A 22,455-nucleotide genomic window follows, 5' to 3' on the forward strand; every position below is an offset into this window, starting at 1 on the left:
GCGGCGCCCGAGGAAGACGCGTCCGACTTCATTGTTTGGACTCATTACAATGAGCTGGCGTTGATCTGCATACCTTTCAATTTGCGTGAAGGGTAGAGAAGGAGGAAGAGGAGAAAAAGGAGGAAAAAAATGCAAATAATGCGAGGCAGAATTGAGCACGTCCTTATCCGAACACAATCAGGCTTGCCGTCGCCCGAGGCCCGGCCGGGTCTGTTCAGCTGCTGGCAGCCGCAGCCTTGTGTGTTTTGTTAAATCAATGTGAAAGTCTGAGCAGAATAGCAAAAAAAAGGACAGATTTCTGCTCCACACGGCTGGAAATAAAAATATTCACTATTAATAACCACCCTGTTTTTTTTTAACGCACAATTAATCACAGCGCTGTAACCGGCGATCGGCGGCGCTGAAGGTGCGTTTATGGACCGTTAGGTTTGTGCTGTGAATCAATCCTGCTTAGGATGTTTCCCTTTCCGACGTTTGTATTTTTTACTGTGCGAGATTAAATATCTTAAGCCATACCAGGGATTTTAACTTCTGGTCCGTGGACTGTTAACAGGTTATGGGTCGTTTGGTACTAGGCCACACTGAAAGATAACAAAGGCCTCATTTTTGCTTAAATGTGTATACAGACGCTCCCCTACTTACGACCATTCGACTTTGACGTTAGATACGAACATTCTTTTGGGGATGTCGAAAAATATCCTGACATTGCTGTAAGTTAGATTTGTATTGTGTGCACCTTTCTCAGAGTACAGGACAGTACTGTAGTGCTTCTTTTCGCCACTACCGGTGTGTGGCGCTGTGAGAGTTCACCCAGCATCCACCCAAAGAAGAAATCAATTTTTGTCCTCCTAGTTCGTGTGTAAACATACTACACTGTATCTCCAGTGCTCTGGTTGGTGTAAAGTGTAAAGAAGAAGGCAGCCATTTCATTTGAAATGAAAGTGGAATAAGAAAGATTAATGCGGTTGAGAAAACGGTTGGATCGTTTTTTTTGCGGCCACTTTTTAACACGGAGGAGGAAGTTGCCTAACTCTTGAAGCTCATCTTCCAAAAGTAAGTTAAACTTAACTTTATTTATCTTCATAGAGCACATTATTTTAGGAAATGTTTTTTTGTACAAAACAATGCACCTTACTTATATAAACCTTAAACATACAAAATATAGGACTGAAGCAACTTACAAACAAATCTCGTTCGTAAGTAGGGCAGCGTCTGTACATGCATTTCTTTTTGCACAATAAAATATTTAATTTGGGTGTGTTTTACTGTAATTCGGCCACAATTGATCGGTTGACAAATGTCGCTGATTTCAGCTGATTTCTGCTGCTATGCAACAGGATTCGATCCCAAATTGCAGTGGTGAGAGCGCCGTATCCTACGCGCTTTTACTTTTAAGGGGTTACATATGGGTATTGGGATTTGATGTCATTCTGAATATTTATGGATCTTTGCATTTTTGTTTTACTGTCAATAAATAACTAGTTGCTCCAAACGTACTTTTGTTTTTGTTTGGCAATGACAATACATTTTCTGAACTCTGAACTCTAACTACTATGCTGTTAGGATTGCTGGATGACAAAAAAAAACACATTCATTATTTTCCCATTATCACACTGTATTTTACTCTCAGAGTCAATTTGTACAACGTTGTAATTTTTTTTTTTTTAATGAAAACTTTATTTCGAACATTAAAATAAAACAGGACAAAAACAATAACTCAACACCAAAATAATGTTACATAACATGTTCGAAAAGGGTTAGTAAGAAGTAGATGCTTATTTTCCCTACCCCTTCAACTTCCCTATTAAATACATTTTACAGATCCTCTTCTCCTCTTGTGTCTAATATAACAAAGTTTCATGGATATACATATTACATAGGTCAGATATCAATAATTATTATAATAACAATAGTCACATATTTTACACACTAATCTTCGTAATACCGATCCCTCAACATCATAATGCCACTAGTCACCAAGCATCACTGCGGCACCAATGATAATAACAACAATAGTAATAATATTAATAATAACAGTTATGATATAACAATAGCAACAATAACTACAAAGTTAACCGCAGTTGTAAACGCACTATTCCCAATCACTCGTATCACTCATACCCCATTTTCTTCATCTCTGTATTCCGCCGGTAATGTTTTTTGTATTTAAATTTGAACAAGTGAATAGTTGGACATTGTTTGATCTCGTCTTGAAAATTGTTCCAATGTTTGACGCCAATCACAGACACACACATACTTTTCCTTGTAGTTCTCACCTTAGGGATTATGAATTTTCTACAGCCCCTTAAGTTATAATTTCCCTCTTTCCGAATGAATAATTTTTGAATGTTTTCTGGCACTATGTTTTTGTTGACCTTAAATAGCAGTTGTGCAGTGAAAATGTTAATAATTTGGACTGCAGGAATAAAATATTGGTATGATCTCGATATCCTACCCTGTGTATGGTTCTAATTGCGCGTTTTTGGAGGATGAAAAGGGGCTGTAGTGAACTTTTCTAATTATTGCCCCAGACTTCTGCACAATATGTTGAGTAGGGTAGAACTAGAGAACAATATAATAAATACAATGCATTATACTTTAAGACGAATTTGGCTTTATTAATTATTGAAATGTTTTTAGAATACTTTAGTTTGTATGTGTAATGGAGCCATATGGGAAAGAATTTATCCAAAACATCGTTTACAACGTGGCATTGTGAGTAAAAATACTATGATGAGTTAAAATCTAATGCCATTTCATATGTCATTTAGATTCCTAGTGGTCTAATCTTTAAACAGCGGATTTAGGCTTATTATTGTTAATGACAATAAAAAAAAGTAAAAATAACAATTAAAAAAAAAATAATAATAATAATAATAATAAAATATAATGATGATGATAATAATAATAATAATAATAATAATGATAATAATAATAATAATAATAATAATAATAATAATAATAATAATAATAATAATAATAATAATGATCTTGTTATCTCATTAGCTGCACCGCTTATCCTCAATAGGGTCGTGGGGGTGCTGGAGCCCATCCCAGCAATCATCAGGCAGTGGGCAGGGGACACCCCTGAACTGGTCGCCAGCCAATCGCAGGACACACAGGGACAGACAACTCGCTCGCTCATTCACACCTAGGGACAATTTTGACCGGCCAATCCACCTGAAATGCAGGTTTTCGGAATGTGGGAGGAAACCCACGCAAGCACGGGGAGAACATACAAACTCCGTACAGGAAGTCCGGTAGCTGGGTTTGAACCCACACAGGAGGTTCCCAAGACCTTAGAACTATGCCGCACACGCGCTAACCACTGCGACGCCGTGCTGCCCAATGATTATAATAATAATAATAATTATTATTATTATTATTATTATTATTATTATAATTATTATTATTATTACTATAATTATTATCATTATTATTGTTATTATTGGGCCAGGCCGCGAGAATTAAGTTAAACATTAAACCGGTCTGTGTTACAGAAAATGTTTGCCAATCACTGAGCTACCCCACAAAACATAAATTCTTAACTGATTGGCGGAAAACTTTGTTCATTTTAAGTATGTTTTTGGAGATATTTTTGCTCTGTTTTTGAAAACAAATCCTTAATAATATGCAAAATAATCTTATCTTGCAATTGAGAAGATAATCTTTTTCTTAAAAAAAACAAAATTGTGCAAAATAAACATTAATTTAAAGGTGGTGGATGAAACTTCAAAATATTATATTTGCTGTCGCCATCCTCTGGCTGAAAACCTCATTGCAGCTTTTTTTGTTGCGCGTGCAAGTATGTGAAGTTTTTAGATGTGATCGAAAAAATTCTTCCTTTTTCATGTTTTTGGGGGGTTTAGTTGGCTTTTGGACTGTATTTTAACCAGTCCTTTTCTTACTTCCACTATTTTCATCCTATAACTATAGGAAACCTCAAGTGATACCACTCTTGCACCCAATCCTCCTGCCTGCTTCCCTTCAGTGTAACGCACTTTGCGGCGGGAACACTGGTGTTAAAACCAGATAGGCCCGGTGGAAAAATATATAAAGTCTCTTTGAACTAAGTGAGTCATTGTCAACACATAAGAGAGAAAACATTTAGTTTTAAACTTTTTAAGGACATCACACACATAGTAACTTTGTTGTTAAATTTTATATCGTTTATAGAAAAAAAGTTAATACTTCTTTAAACCTCTGAAAGACATTCAGCTGCTTTTTTAAATGTTGTACCTTTTGTACTGCCTTAAAGAGCCTGTCCCTCACTTTCATTTAAATAAAATAACACTGGCATATGTTTGCTTAATGTTCTCTGGTTGATTAATGGGAGTTAGCAATTAGAGCTACAGTTGGTGCTTTGTGAGTGGCGCTTGGTTTTGGTGACATCCAGTGGTTAAAACTGTAGGTCATTGTGGCTCATTTTTCTCTTGTGTTTCTTCTCTCAGTATTGTCTTACGTGCCACATAAAAACGTAGCTGTAGTTTGACACACGTGTAAAATAAATGCTCAACCGAAGAGTATTTTAGAAGTTTATGTCATAGTTCATATTTTTTTGGTTTATCTTTTAAATCACTATTTTTAATGCCTGTTTTTTAACCACCAGGTGTTCCTTAATAATAACAACACTGTCCCTTTAAACTTTCATGTTAAGCCACCAGGTTATGAGTTTGAGACCCTTGCTTTACTGATGTTGTTTTTTTAGAGTATTTTACAACCTGTTATAACTGGCTCTATGGCAGGGGTTGTCCCCAAAGGACAGCCGAGAAGCCTGTAATCCAGTTCGGTGATGGGACATCGTGATTTCCTAGGAAAATTATTTTTCTTAGTGGTTCACTGAGTCTGTTTAACCCTACTTCCAATAGTTAACCTGGTAATAATAAAGCAAAAACATGATAATTTATTATTTCAGAAATGTTTAGCCTACTGACAGCCCTTTGCGCTAAATAGTAACAAAAAGTAGCTCTTAGCTTCAAAAAGGTCGGAGCCCCCTGCTTAATGGAGTTTCAATGTGCAGATAAAACAGTTACAGCAATTTAGTTGTGTTTGAATTTTCAAATGTCAAAATGATGACGTTCAAATCCATTTGCGTGTTCTGTAATTTGTCAGAGACCCGCGGCCACTCGATGCACCCTCCTGCCTGAAACTATTTTTATACTTTTATCGTCTTCCCTGCGAGATGTCGCCCTGCCGGCGGCCCATCAGGTCGGCTATTATTCTGGAGCTCAAAAAGGGTTGTCTGTCCGGGCCCGGGTTTATTTTTTATTTTTTTTTCCGGGAATCAAGTCGTCTGGTAGGGCTGGCGGCAGTGATGACCGAGGCGCTTCAGGGCAGCCATCTTTTTCTCCTCATCCTGGCGTCGGGGCTACAGATGATTCTGTTGTCTTGTGCTGGTGTTCTGCCGTAACGTCCAACCCTGTCAAGACGTAGGCTGATCAGCTGGCAGCAATTTGGTTTTCTTTCGTAAAACCAGATGCTCGCTATACCAGCTATAAGAATCAGGAAACTGCAGATTCTCTTTTTAGTATTTACACAGCTGTGGAGCCTGCCCTATCTATGATAGTGCCTAGTCTTATACTCTCTTGGCCGCTGACCCACATTGGGGAGGGTGGGTGACACAGCCTATTCCATGTCCTTATGTGAGACTGGTAACTGTTTCAAACTCTTTAATGTATGAACGAGTGCTTTTAGATAGGAATATGCCAAAAGCAAGGAAGGTCACAGCAATCTGGCGAGTCAGCTCAAGTATTCTACCCAATATCTGAGAGGCCTAATCTCACACAGCAACACGAAAACTCTGAATTATTGCAAACACAATGTTTACTGATGATATAAAATGAGGGTTGGCATGCATACATACACTGTATGATTACAGTAGTCAACAAGCACCATGCTAAGATGCTACCACAGAAAAACATGTCAGGCTTAAAAGCTATGTCAGAAAGCAGTATTTCGAAGCAGTGAAAGGGTCAAAAAAGACTAAATAAAGATAAAAAATCGTAAATACTCCCCGCTTTCAACTAAATAATTTAATCCTAGCTTTCTAAAGCACATATGATGGATTAGACAGAAACGTGAACATTTCCCGGAATATCGCTATCAGTGTTATACGCATTTGTGCGCATGCACACTCGGCATTGGTAGGATGTCTCGAGGGGTAGGAAGGAATTCCAGAACTCTGAAATAGGGATGAGTAAAGTGCCTGGTGGAAGAAAACCTACTGGACTAGTTCTAGGTTTGACGAGTGTTAAAATGAATAGAGCAAATACCAGTTCCAAATTAATTTAAACAAAAGCCATTAATTTGATGAACAACAACAAGACAAGAAAATAGACAACATTTAACACTTCATATTCATTTGTGTATAACACCTTTTCTTTTTATAACATTTGTGTGCACGTTATACACGATCAGTCTAAAAATAATTTCACATGAATCAAACCGGGGTTGCAGCGGAAAAACGTCGAATCCTAACCACTACACCACCGGTGATATAAATCTGTGTTTTTCAAACGCAGTAATTAATTGTCGTACTGAACCGCTATTAATAATTATCCAACGGGTGGGCCTGTGCGTAATGGTAGAAGCTATCTTTCATTTAGATGTACTTTTACTGGAGATGCAACGGCACCCACTGGTGGTGTGCCGTGGGATTTTTTACAATGATCAAAAAACACTGATATAGATAACATGTGAAATCTTATCATCACACAATTTTTTAGTCCCGGTACCAGAGACAAAGGTTAGGGAATGGAGAAAACAGAAAATCGTCCTTAAATATATAACGTCACAAAGATTGCATACCTGTCAAGTTACACGTTTTCCTCGTGTTTCATACATTTTTGATCACTACACTGCGTGCACGCTGACAGCAATTTTTACATGGTGATATTTAAAAAAAAAAAAAAAAAAGATGTCATCTTGCCCATTTTGGTTCTAATTCTATAGTCTCTGTCACCGGTTGCAGACGGCATCTTCATTGTAAATTGCTAATACAGTCGCAGTATTCTACATAGTATGTCTGGCTGTGAGTAAATACAGTAGGTGCCGCATTGTGTGTGTAAGGGTTTATTTGCGCTAATTAAGTCGGTTTTGAAATCATTAATAAGGGAAGCAGTTGGCAGAGGTTGACAGGTATGAGATCGAGAGACGATTGTCTAGACCTAATGTACCCTTAAAATTAAAGTTACTGTAACTTTAAATGAAGCACAATTTTTAGCGGGTTAGCGCTCATGAGCAGGGAGCAGTTGCTAGTGGTTGCCTCCGGGACTTCTCTTGAACTGGATTTCCCTTCATATAGGGTGGTATTTGCCAAAATTCTCGTGTTTAGAGGTTCTCGTAGAAAGTGGTACCACTGTATTCAGTCTTTTTAAAATCAACCTTGACTACTTGGAACCATCTGTGGCTATTTGTCAAGGTGACTACTTTTAGCAAGCTAGTTACAATGGTAAGTTTAGACAGAAAATAGTCAAGTAACAAAACATAATCAAGAGAGACCTCAAATAGTAAATTGAAATCTCAGATTAGTTTTGAATATTATAATCTGTTTTCATAAGAAACGTTTACTAACGAGACCTTTTGAAACCATAAAAAAAACTGAAACCCAAAACTGGTCTACTTCAGGTTTTCCGTTCCTCTTGAATCACTTTTTCAACCGCTTGAAATCAAAATGAAAGCTTTTAAAAGATGAATATTTGGTTTCAGTTTTGAATTTTGTTTGCTCTGATATTCGCTGGTTCTGTCCGTCGTCTACGCTGGCGACACAGTAAACAATGAAGTACTAACCGCACAGTTTAGCTAAGCTTAACTTGCTTTGTTAGCACTTAAGTAACAAAAACATCCTTTAATTATTGAGTTGAAATGGAATAAGTGAAGCTGTCAATCTTTGTCCCCGCTAATCTGAACACGAACGTATTAATTACCAATTGCTGAGCAGCCGGATTTTGGCATAACCTAATTAAAACCTGCCGGTAATAGGACTTTAACCTCATTAAGATACATCGGGCATACATTAAAAGGCCCGCCTCCCGCCGTGTAAAGTTCGCCCTTACGTTAGCTTGCGCACACATGGCAACACCCATCCTCCACACCTTCCATCTGCTTGGAAAACCTTTCGCATCCCTTCTCCACTGTCTGAATGATGGCGCCATCTGCTCTACTGGGAAATTAGAGGCAAACGCGAAGGGGCAAAGCGCCCCCGGCCGAAACTGCCGCCGGAAAAATTGAGCGAGGCAATCTGCTGCAAAACTTGTCCGCATGCGTGACGCGGAAAGGCCGCCTCCGTGCGCTTTCAAACATGCTAAAGGCCAATGCCGTCATCTTGAGCATGAGAGCTTGCACCTGCTTATTTAGCTTTGTACCAAATTTGGGGCGTACAGGGAATTCTTCGGTCACGACGTCCTCGACCTACGTTATTACGATTTCACAACGGCCGTGCCAGGTTTGCAATTTCACCCTAACTCTTCGTACTTACGATGATGACAAATTAAAGAATGTTTCAAAAAGTGGAATACGTTTTCTTTTACGCTGTAAACAATATAGATTCACGCTAAAAACAAGCGTGCAGAAAGCTAGTGTTGTCTTCTTTAAATGTCAAACAATTGCTTCATCTTCAACATTGAAAACTAATGTCTCTCTATATGTCAAATAGTACAATTATTTTTCTATGTCCGCAACAAGTATCTATATACTTCTGCGCATAATGATAGCGTTGTTTTCTTCTAAGTAAAAAAAAATAAAAATGTACAGACGCTGCCCTACTTATGAACAAGATCGTAAGTTGAATTTGTTCGTAAGTTGCCTTAGTGCTATATTTTTTGTATGTTTAAGGTTTATATGAGTAGGTTTGGGTCTTTTATAAGTAACCTGTATTGTTTTGTTCTCAAAAATAAACAATTCATATATTAATATGCTCTATTAAAATAAAAAAAGTTTAGTTCAACTTACTTCTGGAAGATGGGCTTCAAAAGGTCCTCCTCCGTAGTAGAGAACAATAGAAACCTTGAGAAGGGCCACACTAGTAGTAATCACCATTCCAGGATGACCAGGGTGCAATAGATTTAGCATTGTGTAACAAAACACAAAACATAGTGAACATCAATTTAAAAAAACATGGGTAAGATGTGAAAATTGCTCAAATACTGTACTACCTTCTTATATGCTGAAAATTCAAATAGTTGATGTACACCAAATACTACTTTCTTTTTCTATGTGCAAAACTATCTTCATTTTCTCCGGCGCATAGAAAAATAACATCCTTCAATGCCGACAACCAGTGTCAATTTTTCCCTGCGCATACATTTTTTTCTACTACGAAGACATGTGTCATGTCGGGCTGGGCTTAAGACCCTTTTTGGACAAAGAGCCATAAAAACAAAAATATTTGGATTTTTTCCTTTGTGAAAGAGCCACACCATGTATTTTTAAGACAAAATACAACAAAACCGCCAAACCCCCTTCCTTGAGAAAAACAAATTTTTTGGCCCATTTTATTTTACTGTGTTTGATGATTTGATAAAATCTATGAAATAATAATGATACTAATACCAGAGCCTGTGTCCCATATCAAAGTAAATTTTTGTCCCAGATATTGGTTTTAAATACAAGGTGCAAGCGAAAAATGCCACAAAATACTGCACTTTAGGATGCCAACGTATTTACTTGCAGTGTAGACGAAGAAAAACTGTATACTTCTGCTTGTTCCTACTGCTCACCCAATCAAATTGCTCTTTTTCTTTTGTTCTGTGACTTTTCCTCATAAATTGTCTCAACAATGAATATTGATTCTTTTATGAGCTTCCATATAGAGGATTATATAGTGATTTACAGCGACAGCGTACGTTTGTGTGACACCTTGACTCTAAAATGTAGTTAAAATTGTATCCTATACATACGGAACGAAATACTTGGGCCATCGGTATTGACTTGGCATCGCATGCGGGACCATGCGCTCGTCATAAAGCAAGATACGAGTTATATGTACTCATAATAAGAGCCATATATGGCCTTAGGTTCCCGACCACTGAATTAGGGCAATGAAAATGAAAATGTAAATTGAAAAAAGAATTATTTTTCCTGTTCAAATTCCATTTTGGAGGTGCAGGTCAGGGCTCAGCTATTCATGTGAGTTAGAGGTAAGATCGGGCCTAAAAAATTCAGCCCAACCCGACCCAGAGTCGCAGGTATCTAAACCCAAACTTGCCCAAACCCGACAGGTTAACTTGATTTGATAAACGAGCCAGAACAAACAGGAAGCTTTACTTTGGTTGTGTGTACTTCAGGCAAATCTCGCATCTTGGCGGCGCGCAGCGAATGAAAGTGAAACTGAACAAAATGGCACAGAGAATAGAAAATAAATTGCAGATTAAAGGTGGAAATAGTAAAAAGTTTGGCCAAAAAAAAGAAAGAAAGTTCGTAAAGCTTGTAAGCTATTGGCAAGAAGCAGAAATGACATCTGACGTAAGGGAGGTGAAGGGAGGAAGCTGTATCATGGTTGCCATAGCGCCCACTTGGCCGTGACCGTGTGTGTCGCGGTTGCCATGGTGCCCAATTGGCCCCGCCCGTGTAGTGCCAGCTGCGGCTCATTTAGAGATTGCCTTCCTGTGTATATAAAGCTCAGCGCTCTCTTGCTTCAGTGTCATCCCGTCAACGAACTTCTGCCCCACAAGACGTGGGTTCTGACTCGGTCCTGTTTTCCTGTGATATCTGCAGTCCGGTATTGTTCCCTTTTATGTTTGTACTGTTTAATTTCGGGTTCCAGTTTTACTTTCCTTCTATTCTTGTTCTGTTGGTTAGTTTCTCCACTTTTGGTTCCCGTCTAGTTTCTCCTGTTTATTTTCGTTATCGATATCGTTGGTCTCTGGCGTCCTGTCCTTTCACGCCAGACCGACTTCCTAACATTTCCCGTAAAATAAAAAGCTTGTGTGAGAACGTCACGCGATTGGGTCCTGTATCTTTTCTGGTTCTGACAAGCTGCGCGTCTTTTACCTCAAAACCGAAGAGGAAAATATCTTCAGATGTAGTGATTTGGAGTTAAACTGCGCTGTCCTTATCTAAATAATTACTTGAGTAAAAGTAAGCGCATGCTGCGTAGAACAACCATGAAGGGGAAAAAAACGGCGTGAGAGAAGCTTGACCGGCCAGACTTAATGATTGACATTTTAAACCTGAATCCGCCCCAAAATTCAGGCGAGGGCTCAAGATCTTACCCCTAATACGAGCGTACCAAATGACGTGACGTGGCGTCTTCTTCTGTCAGGACTTCCATCTGCTGTACGAGGAGGCGCGCTACTACCAGCTGACGCCGATGATCAAGGAGCTTGAGCGCTGGAAGCAGGAACGCGAGCAGCGGCGCATGGCGCAGCCCTGCGACTGCCTAGTGGTGCGAGTGGCGCCCGACTTGGGCGAGCGGATCGCCCTGAGCGGCGAAAAAGTCCTCATCGAGGAGATCTTCCCCGAGACGGGGGACGTCATGTGCAACTCGGTGAATGCCGGCTGGAACCAGGACCCAACCCACGTCATACGCTTTCCCCTCAACGGCTACTGCAGGCTCAATTCTGTGCAGGTACGCTTTTCGCTCTTGTTTCAGTGTCTGTTTAGTTTTGTAGTTTGCGCTTGTGGAGTGGTTCTCAACGAGTCTAGCCGTCTGGAACTCAAATCCAGACTTTCTGATCTCAGGCTGGTTGGACCAGTAAAATAATGTAAACTCCAAATATAAAGGAATCTTTCGTGACTTTGCTTTATCATTCGGCCTGTATGAGTGGGGGTAAGTTTTTAAGCCCAACCCGAGCCCAACCCAAGATTTAGGGCAGACTGGACCACAACATATTACTTGTTCGTCTGGAATGCATTGGTATCTCAGAAAGTGTAGTCTCATGGTTTAGGTTATACCTGTCAGACAGGACGCAATGATTTAATTATGGCAATCTGACCTCTAAACATTCTAATGTCCCCTGTGGCGTTCCGCAGGGCTCTGTACTTGGCCCCCTTCTTTTTAGTATTTATATGCTTCCCCTTGGTGACATTATCCGCAAGTATAATATTAGTTTCCATTGCTAAGCCGATGACACTCAACTGTATGTGCCACTGGAGACAACTGGACAGTTAAGTTGGAGAAATCTGGAGGCTTGCCTTATTGAGATTCAAAGATGGATGTCACTTAATTTTTTGCGCCTTTACCCAGAAAAAATTGAAATGTTGATTATTGGTCCAGCTCACTGTCGTGAGTTGTTTTCAAACACTGCCCTGAACCTAGACAAATGTAATATCACCCATCGTGACTCGGCTAAAAATCTAGGTGTTATATTTGATCCTAATCTGTCGTTTAAGTCACACGTGAAAAACATTAATAGCTTTCGATCACCTCCGTAATATTGCGAAGATTCGTTTGATGCTGTGACTTAAAATGTCAATCATTATGTTTGTGTCTAGCCAAACTTCTCTCTCGCTGACTTTTTTCTTTTATTATCCACCCTTCATTGTTTTTATTTGTCTCTCAGCCTCCCTCTCTCTCTCTGTCTGAAGGGCGTACTGCTGCAGTGGTTTCTGGCCTAATTTTTTAACCTTTGAAAGTGATGGCCTCAACATTTTCCTGTCAACTCTTAAAAAAATTCTTCAATGATGATAGTAAATTGTCAGTGAATGTAACTTCGGCAGACACAGAAATATAAAAAAAGTACATGTTTATACAGTCTTTGTTAACTTAGATTTTGTTACAAAAGACAGGCTTTAAGTGTCGCGTGTCAGGCTCCCGTGCGGACCGCACTTTTCCGACTGAGAGAAACGGAGGCGTGGCAGGGGCCAGGATCAGCCCAAATCCCCTCTCCTCCTCCTCCCAAGTACTCACAAAGAAAAAATGAAATTTTGGGTTTGCTTCGGGCTTGACCCTGCAAATCAAGTTAATTGGTCGGGCTCGGTCTGGGTCGGGTTTAATGCCCACGGGCTCAGGTCGGGTCAGGCTGTATTTTTTTAGGCCAGATCTTACTTCGAATTAGATCATATAATCTTGAATGACAAGATTATCTCATAGCACAGTTAAGAGGATCAGTTATACACCTGGACCAAGTCATCACACTATACAAAGTGAAGTGAGACCTATGAAAGAATAACATTTTGGCCTAAATTGTCATACAGGTTCAAAATAAATATACATCAAAGTGAGTGAGCTGCAAAAAAAGCTTGTGATGGAGTGGGGGCTGGGCACAGGCTCTCACTTGGTCTCATCAGACCCTTGTAACGATCCCATTTTAAAATGTTTATGAAGAAACGCCTATTTGTTTCAAGTTACCTACATTGTATTGTTGTAAGGAGAAAAAGTATAGGAAAAAAAACTAAAAAACTGTCAAATATATATCGTGATTCAAACAACATGATCAATTCTGAATAAACTATTGAATGATTGTTATAATAATGTAAAACATGATAATTTGTTTGAAATTATTTATAGAAGAAATCATAGTAACATAAAAAATGGAAAACAAAATTAACATTCTTCTCTGGTACTGTGAATAAAAATGCGGTGATGATGATATATATATATATATATATATATATATATATATATATATATATATATATATATATATATATATATATCTCATCTCATCATCCGTACCGCTTATCCTCATTAGGGTCGCGGGGTATATATATATATATATATATATATATATATATATATCCTACACTTGAAGTTCCAAGAAAAAATAAACTGTAAACAGCAAAATATAAACAAAGGAACATTCAATAAGAAAAGGAAAAAAGATATGAAAAAAGGATGAACAGTACATTTTCATATAAAAACATTGACACTGAAAAACACAGGGAATAGAAATAAAATATTTATAAATCTACAGAAAAAGTTACAGCTACAAAATTTTTTTTATACTCAACAAATTTAAAGTCAACAACACAGAATGCCCCAAAAATGCATTTTGACCAATCAAAAGAGAAAAATAGAATGATCTTGATTGGTGAGTAGCCGGCTCCCGTCATTCACTTCCAAGAGTCGGCTCAATGAGCCGTTTCATTTGCGAACGACACGTGTTGGTTGCCGCACCAATGACAACAGGACAGTCAAATTTAGGGCTCACATTTTTTTGCGATTCACCCGTCGTTTCGCCTTTTCTTTCACGCATTAGTAAATACTATTTGCGTGATCACTATCTCACAATATGGTAGTCGCTATTTTGAATGGTGACATGATCCGAAAAGACGTGACGCAAACAACTCGGGGAGCGAAATATTGGCTGGCATCTGGTTCAGGGTGTCCCCTGCCCACTGCCTGAAGATAACTAGGATGGGTTCCAGCACCCCCGCGACCCTACTAAGGATATACGGTGCAAGTAACGTATGGATGGACAATAAAATTCAGAATCCAGAAATGGAGTTTGAAATCCATTTCCATGTACTCACAGTAACATATTTTAGAGGCGAGGGGGGGGGGGGATATTTTTCCGGTTATGTTGCCCGCAGAGCAAAATATCATCCTCACACCACAAGTGCCATGCAACACACTTCATTGCTCACACGTAGACTCGCACAGCTTCTTTCCTGGCCCCGGGCGCCCCAAAAGAGCCTCTCCCAGGCAACACTCTCACTCCTGCACCCCTTTTTTTCCTGCCACCTCCAGGGAAGGAGAGCAAAACGAGCGGGACTGAACCAGCGTGGACTGCGGCCGCGTTTCCTACGAAAAAACAGGGAAAAAAAGAACATGGAAAAGGGCTAGAGGAAGAAAGGGGGATGATATGCATAATTTACAATTTACTCCTTTTTAAGACAGAGCTTTTTTTTTTAAGTTAAAAAAAAAGGCTTGAATATAACAACCCCGAGGCCATTGAAATACACGTATTGCATTTTTTAATACCGTACTTACAATTTCTCAAACAGCCTCAACCGGTTTATACTTCTTTTATAGATTTTTAAATGACTTGCAATATAATTAATTGGCGGCATCAACTAACACAACATTTCCTCGCTCTGTTTACCAGCCCGCCTGATTGCGCTTTGAAAGAAACGCCGAAAGTCGCTAAAGATCGGAAAAAGAGTCGAGGAGTCGGATTGCGGCATTTTAGCTGCCGTTCTTGCTAGCTAGCCGCATATTTCGACTATAAAAGTGACCTTTTTCATTGTAATTACCGTATGGATTCATGCACAGTATTCCCTCGCTGAATCGCGCTTTACTTTTCGCGTCTTCGACAGTTCACTGATTTCATCGTGCATTGGGTTCTTAAGCAGACAGCACACAGGAAATGATATCATGGGCGAAATGCTGTGCTTATGTGTATGTTTGGTGGACGTGACTGTCTTAGTGCAGGACTGTGATAGGCTGCTGTATGCTGTCAGTCACAAGTCAATGTGTCCACAACCAAAAACAGACCGTAAAGCTAGGCTAATGTATTGAAAATAAACATCTTCTCCTGGTAGAAGGCTGCAGTCACTGTTTGAGCGACTGCAAAGTTAGCACCGATTAGAAGTTTATGTAATAGCATCAATTAAATCAAACTCTGGGGTAAGATTACCAGTGGGTGCTCCGTGGATTGTTATCGCGTTTGGGAAGAGACTGAGGTGACGTAGAGAGAGAGAAAGCAAAAGTGGTGCTGCAGATTGGGCCTACAGCCTTGGCTATGTAACAAGCCACCTCTGCCGGGCCATTATCTCACCTCATCCCGATGTATTACCCATAAAATTCAACAGCAATCCTGTGTTGTGTATTTTTATTTTGAATTGGTATTTTGTTACATTTGTATTTAGTATAAGTTACTATATCTAATAAATAAATAACTGCACAGGTTTTGACAATTGCGGGACTTTTTTGGAATCCAAAGCCCTCAGAACACTAAGGATTAACCTATGACGTGCACCCCTAATTTTTAATAAAAAAACTTTATAGTTGGATGCAATAGGAACCAAACTCGGGTGGCAGCAGTGAGAGCGCCAGATCTTAACCATTGGATTGCCGGTGATATAGATGACTTACTAAGATAGTACGCCAAAGAGGTGTTTTTCTTGTTGTGCTTTTTTGGGTTTACTTATATCTTTCAGGACAACTTTCTCTTCTCTCCATTCTCTAGCATCCATCTCTGCCCCCATGAATAAGAATAGTGCGATAAGGAGTTAAAAGCTATTGCCTTTTTATATATAATCTACAAGAATAATGGCTTGGTGCTGAAGGACATTACACTTGAGCGAGATTGTTAGGGCCGTGGTCTGTTGCAAAAGGGCCAGGTAGCCACGAGGGAGTGCCAAAGAGTAGTATGACCACGTGCACCTCAAACGCTGCTTGTACATGAAAGCAGATGTTTATCGAATTTGAGGGTATTTGTCGAGGTTGTCTTGACACGAAACATAGCTAAAACCCCTCTCAGAGGGCTAAAGTACTACAGTGTAAATTTTCACAAAAATTTATTCAACCGTTTCAGAGCCTGTAGGCCACGTACGAACACACGTGCATTTGTATAATAGTCTAGACTAGATATTACAAGTGGTTTAGTGCTTGGGATTTAGTGCTTTCTTCAACACGAACTAGGTTGGATTCCATTGCATCCAATGTTTAGCCCAAAAACTTTGTTTTGAACGACCCCCCCAATACAGTACAGTCAATACACAGAGCGTAAGAAGAGAATCTTCCCTAACAAAGTCCGCCGCCGCCATTGTTCCCACAGGCTACGCCGAGGTTAGCGAAGTAATCCCTATATTAGCCGGCAGACAATGTGCCTGTCATCTGATGATGGTGCGTCCCCCGCCCAGGGTTAGGCACGCAACCACGCCCTAGCAACTGAGCTGGAACTAAGATCTTCGGGTGTCTTGACAGGAAAGAGGAATATTGAAAAGCTCAGAAACATCTGGAATTTAACAGGTTCTCCTGCATGTCGTGAGTGCACCACCCACTACTCATTTTCGAATGTCAACAAACAAAACCAAGCTGGCTTAGTGTGACAACAACAAAGCCAGAATTATAGCTTTTATTTCATCAGATTTAGTGGCATTGATGATAATGACATACCTGTCAACCTCCACGGCACTCCCTTACAAAATACAAAATAATCTTACACCATTTTTTTTTTTCAATCGTGTTTATTTATGTAGTTTAACATGTTATGTTGTACATGTGTTTCGTTATATCATATATATGGTTAATTAACATTTTGTTGTGAGATACTGATTTGCTCGACATGAATTTGGTTTATTATAAAAAAAAAGTTCGCCGTAGAAGGAAAAATACATGCAAATATAATTAAGTAAAATAATAAATTTTCTTATTCAAATGATTAATTCATTTTTTGCATTAAATTATTGTTGGTAATATACTGATTAAAGGGATAACCACCAACCTGTCTTTTTTCATTTTCTCCTTTTATACTTCCTTTTTTTCTTAACTTCTTTATACAACATAATAATTCGTAATTTAGTGCAGTAAAGCAAGTGAGTCGTTTGAGAGCCGGCTCTTTTTAATGAGTTGAGCCGAAAAAGCCGGTCCTCTAAAAAGATGACACGACACAACTACCACAGATACATGATGGGAAATCCCCAGGCGGCAGACGCACAGTAGCATCAAACCACTTGCTTTTTTTGCAACGAAAAAAAACAAACCATACCGAGATAGAGGCTTCCGCGGCGAACTCCTTTGACTTGATTGATTTGCCGTTTCGTGATAGTCGGTGTATACCGGATGGTACCCATAATTGAAAAATTTGCATTTTTTCGTACAGATTTTCTTGTACGTCGTACACGTCTTAAAATGCATAATAAAGGTACTTTGTACGGTAAAAACGTACAGGTTGACAGGTATGTAATGACATTAAGCTCAAAAATGAATATGTTAGCATTAAGCCGGTGTTGTACGAAAACTTTTGAGTTACTGTATTTATTCATGTATAACCTCCCTTTTATTTTACCTAAAAAAAAGCTCAAAGTTTTGGCTATGTCAGGTTTTCTTTCTTTCTTTCTTTCTCTTTCTTTCTTTCTTTCTTTCTTTCTTTCTTTCTTTCTTTCTTTCTTTCTTTCTTTCTTTCTTTCTTTCTTTTAAACAACATTAGGAATCAATAAGAAAATAAATCGATCAAGCTGTAATAAACGGATAAAATAATGAAATATTTTGGACAAATTTGGCTCAAATGCAAAACCCTCCAAGTGACATGCAAGGTGCATCCACTATCCTTTAAGCTTCAGTTCAACAGCAGCCCCATGTTCACGTTTCAGTTGAATTACAATATTTTGTTTTTACATTGCTAAAAATGATTCACGGTAGCAGCTAATTGGTTAAAACTTATAGTATGTGAGTTGCACGTGCTACATCGGGTCAAACTTGAAAGTAGCTAGCCAATTATATTTCAGGGCAGACAAACAATGATCGGCCCCCAAATGTGAGTCCCATCTAATGACAGGCTTCATAAAGGTGCTTGAAAGCCTTAAAAATGCTTGAATTTGAATGCTGTCTTTTCAAGCTTTGAAAAGTAATTGATCTTTAGTGTCGTGCTAGTAAATGTTTGAAATTGCCCCCTGACTTGAAAGACCATGCTTTAAATGAAGAAAACTAAAACAAGTTGGCTTAAAAATGACGCCGACACGCCTGCTCTGGTGGCTTTCCTTTGTTATTGCATTTCTTCTTCCCTCGTGATTGACAGCAGCCGGCATGAGTGTGTACAGTGTTGTCATATAAAAGCGTCATCTTCAACTTGCGTTGGGCCCAAGAAGATGGGTTTTAACGAACAATGGCTAGAAAACCGAAAAAAAAAACAACAACGGCTAAAACATGGAACATATCAACAGACAGCATGCTGCAAAGTATACAAAATAAGATCAAACTATTCAAAATGGGAGAGTTGACACTCTCTAGTCATATCAAAGGTAATTGACATGAGAGAGAGAGAGAGAGAGAGAGAGAGAGAGATAAAGATCAAGAGAGAGAGAGCGAGAGAGAGAAAGGGAGAGAGAGAGAAAACATTTAAATATATACAGTATTTTAAAGTCGATGGTTATTTGTTTTGCGGCCTTCATTAGAACGAACTTAGTGAGGGAGAGAAGGGGAGTAAATGTAAACCCAGTGCATATTTTAAAAAAGTTGATTTGTTTGTATTGTTGTAGCGCACCTTGATTAAAAGCCTTGCCTACTAAGAGCGAGCGGGTGTGCGAGAGAGTGAAGACTCATTTAGGCGGCGTGTCGAAAAAAGCGGAACAAAAACTCTTCTCAGCGGGATGTAGAAGAACGCAGAGCAGGTGTCCGGTCACAGGACAGTATGAAAGCGATATGGTATGAATTGGCCAATTGGGATCGGAAATCTCAAGTCAAGAGGGAGTGGCCAATAGACTTGAATCTCAGCTGTACAAAATGTTCATAGGTGGTGCGGGTAGCATCCACATATACTTTTTTAATGTAATCTTTTTTTTCAATTATTTTTTTCCACACAAAGGAGTGAACCAGCGATAACTGAAGCACGAAATAGCAAGGGGTCACTGAAATGCAAACTACCTGCGCTCTGACGCCACCCCAGTGAGGGAAGAAAAACACACTAAAAAGGAAAAGGCGCGGGGAAAACATTTGTGTGAATTCACCGACACACACACAATGGCCCATACATCACATTGATGAAGCGCTCACATCAAAGAGCAGCCAATCCGTCCTTCATCAATGTGACAAGTAGCGACGAAGGGGGCCCGTGTCCTCTCCTCCGCCACCCCTACCACCAATCGCAACAGCCTTTGACTTGTCCGATACTAATCCATCAATCTGAAACTCTCACAAATACCAAGTAAGGGCTTTATCTAAGGTCTTTTTTGACCTATACAGATATCTCGATAGCTTAGAAGATGCCATGATCCATAACAAGATAGGCTATTCATCTGTCAATCTTCCTAGTGAGCGACATAGCTAGATTGTAAAATGTAGAAAATTCAATTTGTTTAATGATGGTGTAAATAATCCGTGTTACGCTGCATGTTCAAATTATGTCCAGAGTTCCGAGAGATTTTTGGATGAAGTGTGAAGGAGAGCAGCTTCGTTAATATTCGATTACAAAAACAGAAATAAAACTGAATATCCTGGGCTTGTGAACAGAACATAGTCATCCCTCAACAATCATGAACAAAATGGTTGACCATCGTTCCTAAAGGAAAGGGGTTTGGTATGACAAGAAACAAACTTAAATAAAATTAAATCAAGTCAAGTTAAGTCCTATTTATCTGTATAGCCCTAAATCGCAAGGAGTCTCAGAGGGCTGCACAGACCACAGATTACAGCAATCTACAGACTATTATTACACCCAAAACTCGAAAATCTTAACATGAAAAAAATGAATAAACCTTAAGAAGGCCTAAACATGTTTAAGATTCACAAGAGACCTTTGTTAAGACTGTTAAGATCTAACTGGAAATTGCAGGTGGTATAATAAGATTAGGGCAGACTCATCAGAACACCACTTAGAACAGCTGAGTGAATGGATACCGTGAAACGTCAAGACATAAAGTAAATACTTCATTTGAATAAGTGGATACGCACTAGGTGTATTTATTACAATTAAATAAATAACTTGATTTTCAAATTTATTTCAAATTAGAAAGTTAGCTAATCCTTCCCATCTTGCTAACTAGATAGCTAAGCAGCAACACAGCTAGTTGTGTGTCTTGCTTGCCAGCAAGCTTACAAGATAGACAATATATGACTTTGCTGCATTCAAGGCGACAATTCACTTGATACCAGTGAGAGAGGCTCCAGCTAGATTGCAAGATTGACAAAAGCTAGCGATGTGTCAGTTGTATTAACAAGTAGTTGAATTAACTGTTAAGTAACTTGGTAGAAAGATTAGCAGATATCATGCCAACTGTCTAATCCAACAAAATAGCTGGCAACTGAAACGACTGTCATTCTATTATCCTAGATATTTTGATAACTAGTTAGATAGCGAGATATCAAGTTATCTGTCTTGCTTGCTACTTAGATAGCTACTAAGCAATACAGCTAGATAACTAGACTTGTTATGAGTCAGGCTTAGCAAGATAAGCAGAGCTAGCCAACTGAAAAAATAGCTTATATCCCTCTACCTTTCTAGCTAGCTGCACAGCAGGCTATTCATCAATCTTGCTATCTAAAAAGCCAGAAATAAACAGTAGATCATTAGATTGCTATTTGTTAGTTGTATTACATAGCTACTGAAATTGCAGGGTAGTAAATTGCTAGCAAAACAAAAAAATAAAACAAAACAGACAGATCCCTTCTTGTCTAATCGTAACAGGTAGCTAGCAACCTGACAGCCATCTAAACAATCTTGCTAGATAGCTAGTTAGATAGGTGGAAATCTAGCAATATTGCTATTTAGCAACTTAGGTAGTTATCTAGATCACCCCGTTCGCTATCAGTCTATCCGAATGGGTAGCTAGCAATGTGAATAAAGAGAGAATATCTGATATTCCTCAACTTCCCCGAAATAAAACGAAAATCTTGTGAAAGACTTGGCAAAAAAAAATGAGAAGACAAATCCTGCGGTTTGGCCACTTTTAGTCTCCGTACTTTGGATTCTTCCTTGTACTTTTCAGTAAAACGAAGCAATCCAGGGCCATCTAGTGGTCAAATATTACACAATGTTCCTTTAAAGTACTTTTATTCTTTTGCGGCTTATAGTCCAGTGCGCCTTATAGATGAAAACATTTAACCAAGGACTATTTTTGAAGGAAATAGATAATATAGTACTTAATCTACGGTACTTAATCTAAATGAACCAAAAATAAACACAAAAAGAAATTATTGCACAGAGTATCTTGCAGCCAATTAGAAACCTTGACTTGTGTTAATTCTCCCGCGACGTTAAAGTCTGGGATCCCCTCAAGTGTGGAGATTGACGACATCCTAAAATCTCGCCCCGGATTCGCGATAAAAGTCTTTATCTTTATTGATCGGGCCCGAAGACGAGCGGCGGTCCCGCAAGTGTGAACAAAAATAAGCGCAAAGGGAGAAGAAATGCGACCTGATGCAACCATAAAAGAAGCCAATGTAATATCATTTCCATAATCGCTTGCTTGTCATGGATTAGGGGAAAAAACACATCCCGAAAATTCTCAGGCTCTATATTGTCGGGCAGGTTTCCTAATTATCCGTTCTCACTCTCTTCAACTGTCTGCTAACTCTTCAAGTCGAGTCACAATAAAACGGAGCAATTTTTTTAAATAGAAAGGGTATCTTTTTGGTAAGGTTTGGTACATAAAAGCAAATTAATGCAGTTTGAGTTTAACTTCTGAGCAGTTATGGTTTTGGTTTTTACCTTTGGGATCCATAGCTAATCACACACTTGCCTGGCTGGTGACGCTGCCCCTTTAAAAGGGGCAAAGCTTGGGCTGCAGTTTTGCATTGCATTGAAGTTCTCCAGGCCGGAGTTCGAAACTGAGAGCCGTGACTTCACTTCACAATATATGACTTTGCTCGTCTTTTAACAAGATGATACAAGAGAGAGAGAGCCGTCTGCTTCC

At 39.1% G+C, this 22,455-nt stretch overlaps 1 protein-coding gene across 3 annotated transcripts in view; it reads left to right on the top strand.

Moving 5' to 3' along the window:
- kctd15b (potassium channel tetramerization domain containing 15b) overlaps window positions 1–22,455 on the top strand; it is a 61,148-nt gene that overhangs the window by 32,342 nt on the left and 6,351 nt on the right. For all 3 annotated transcript variants that reach the window (XM_088334021.1, XM_088334020.1, XM_088334022.1), the window contains one exon: window positions 11,261–11,566. In XM_088334021.1, the coding sequence (XP_088190147.1) occupies window positions 11,261–11,566 (306 nt within the window). The remainder of the gene's footprint in view (window positions 1–11,260; window positions 11,567–22,455) is intronic.

Source organism: Urocampus carinirostris, chromosome 4, assembly GCF_059441175.1.
Source record: "Urocampus carinirostris isolate Australia breed hairy pipefish chromosome 4, RoL_Ucar_1.0, whole genome shotgun sequence".
In the NCBI taxonomy this organism is placed as follows: domain Eukaryota; kingdom Metazoa; phylum Chordata; class Actinopteri; order Syngnathiformes; family Syngnathidae; genus Urocampus; species Urocampus carinirostris.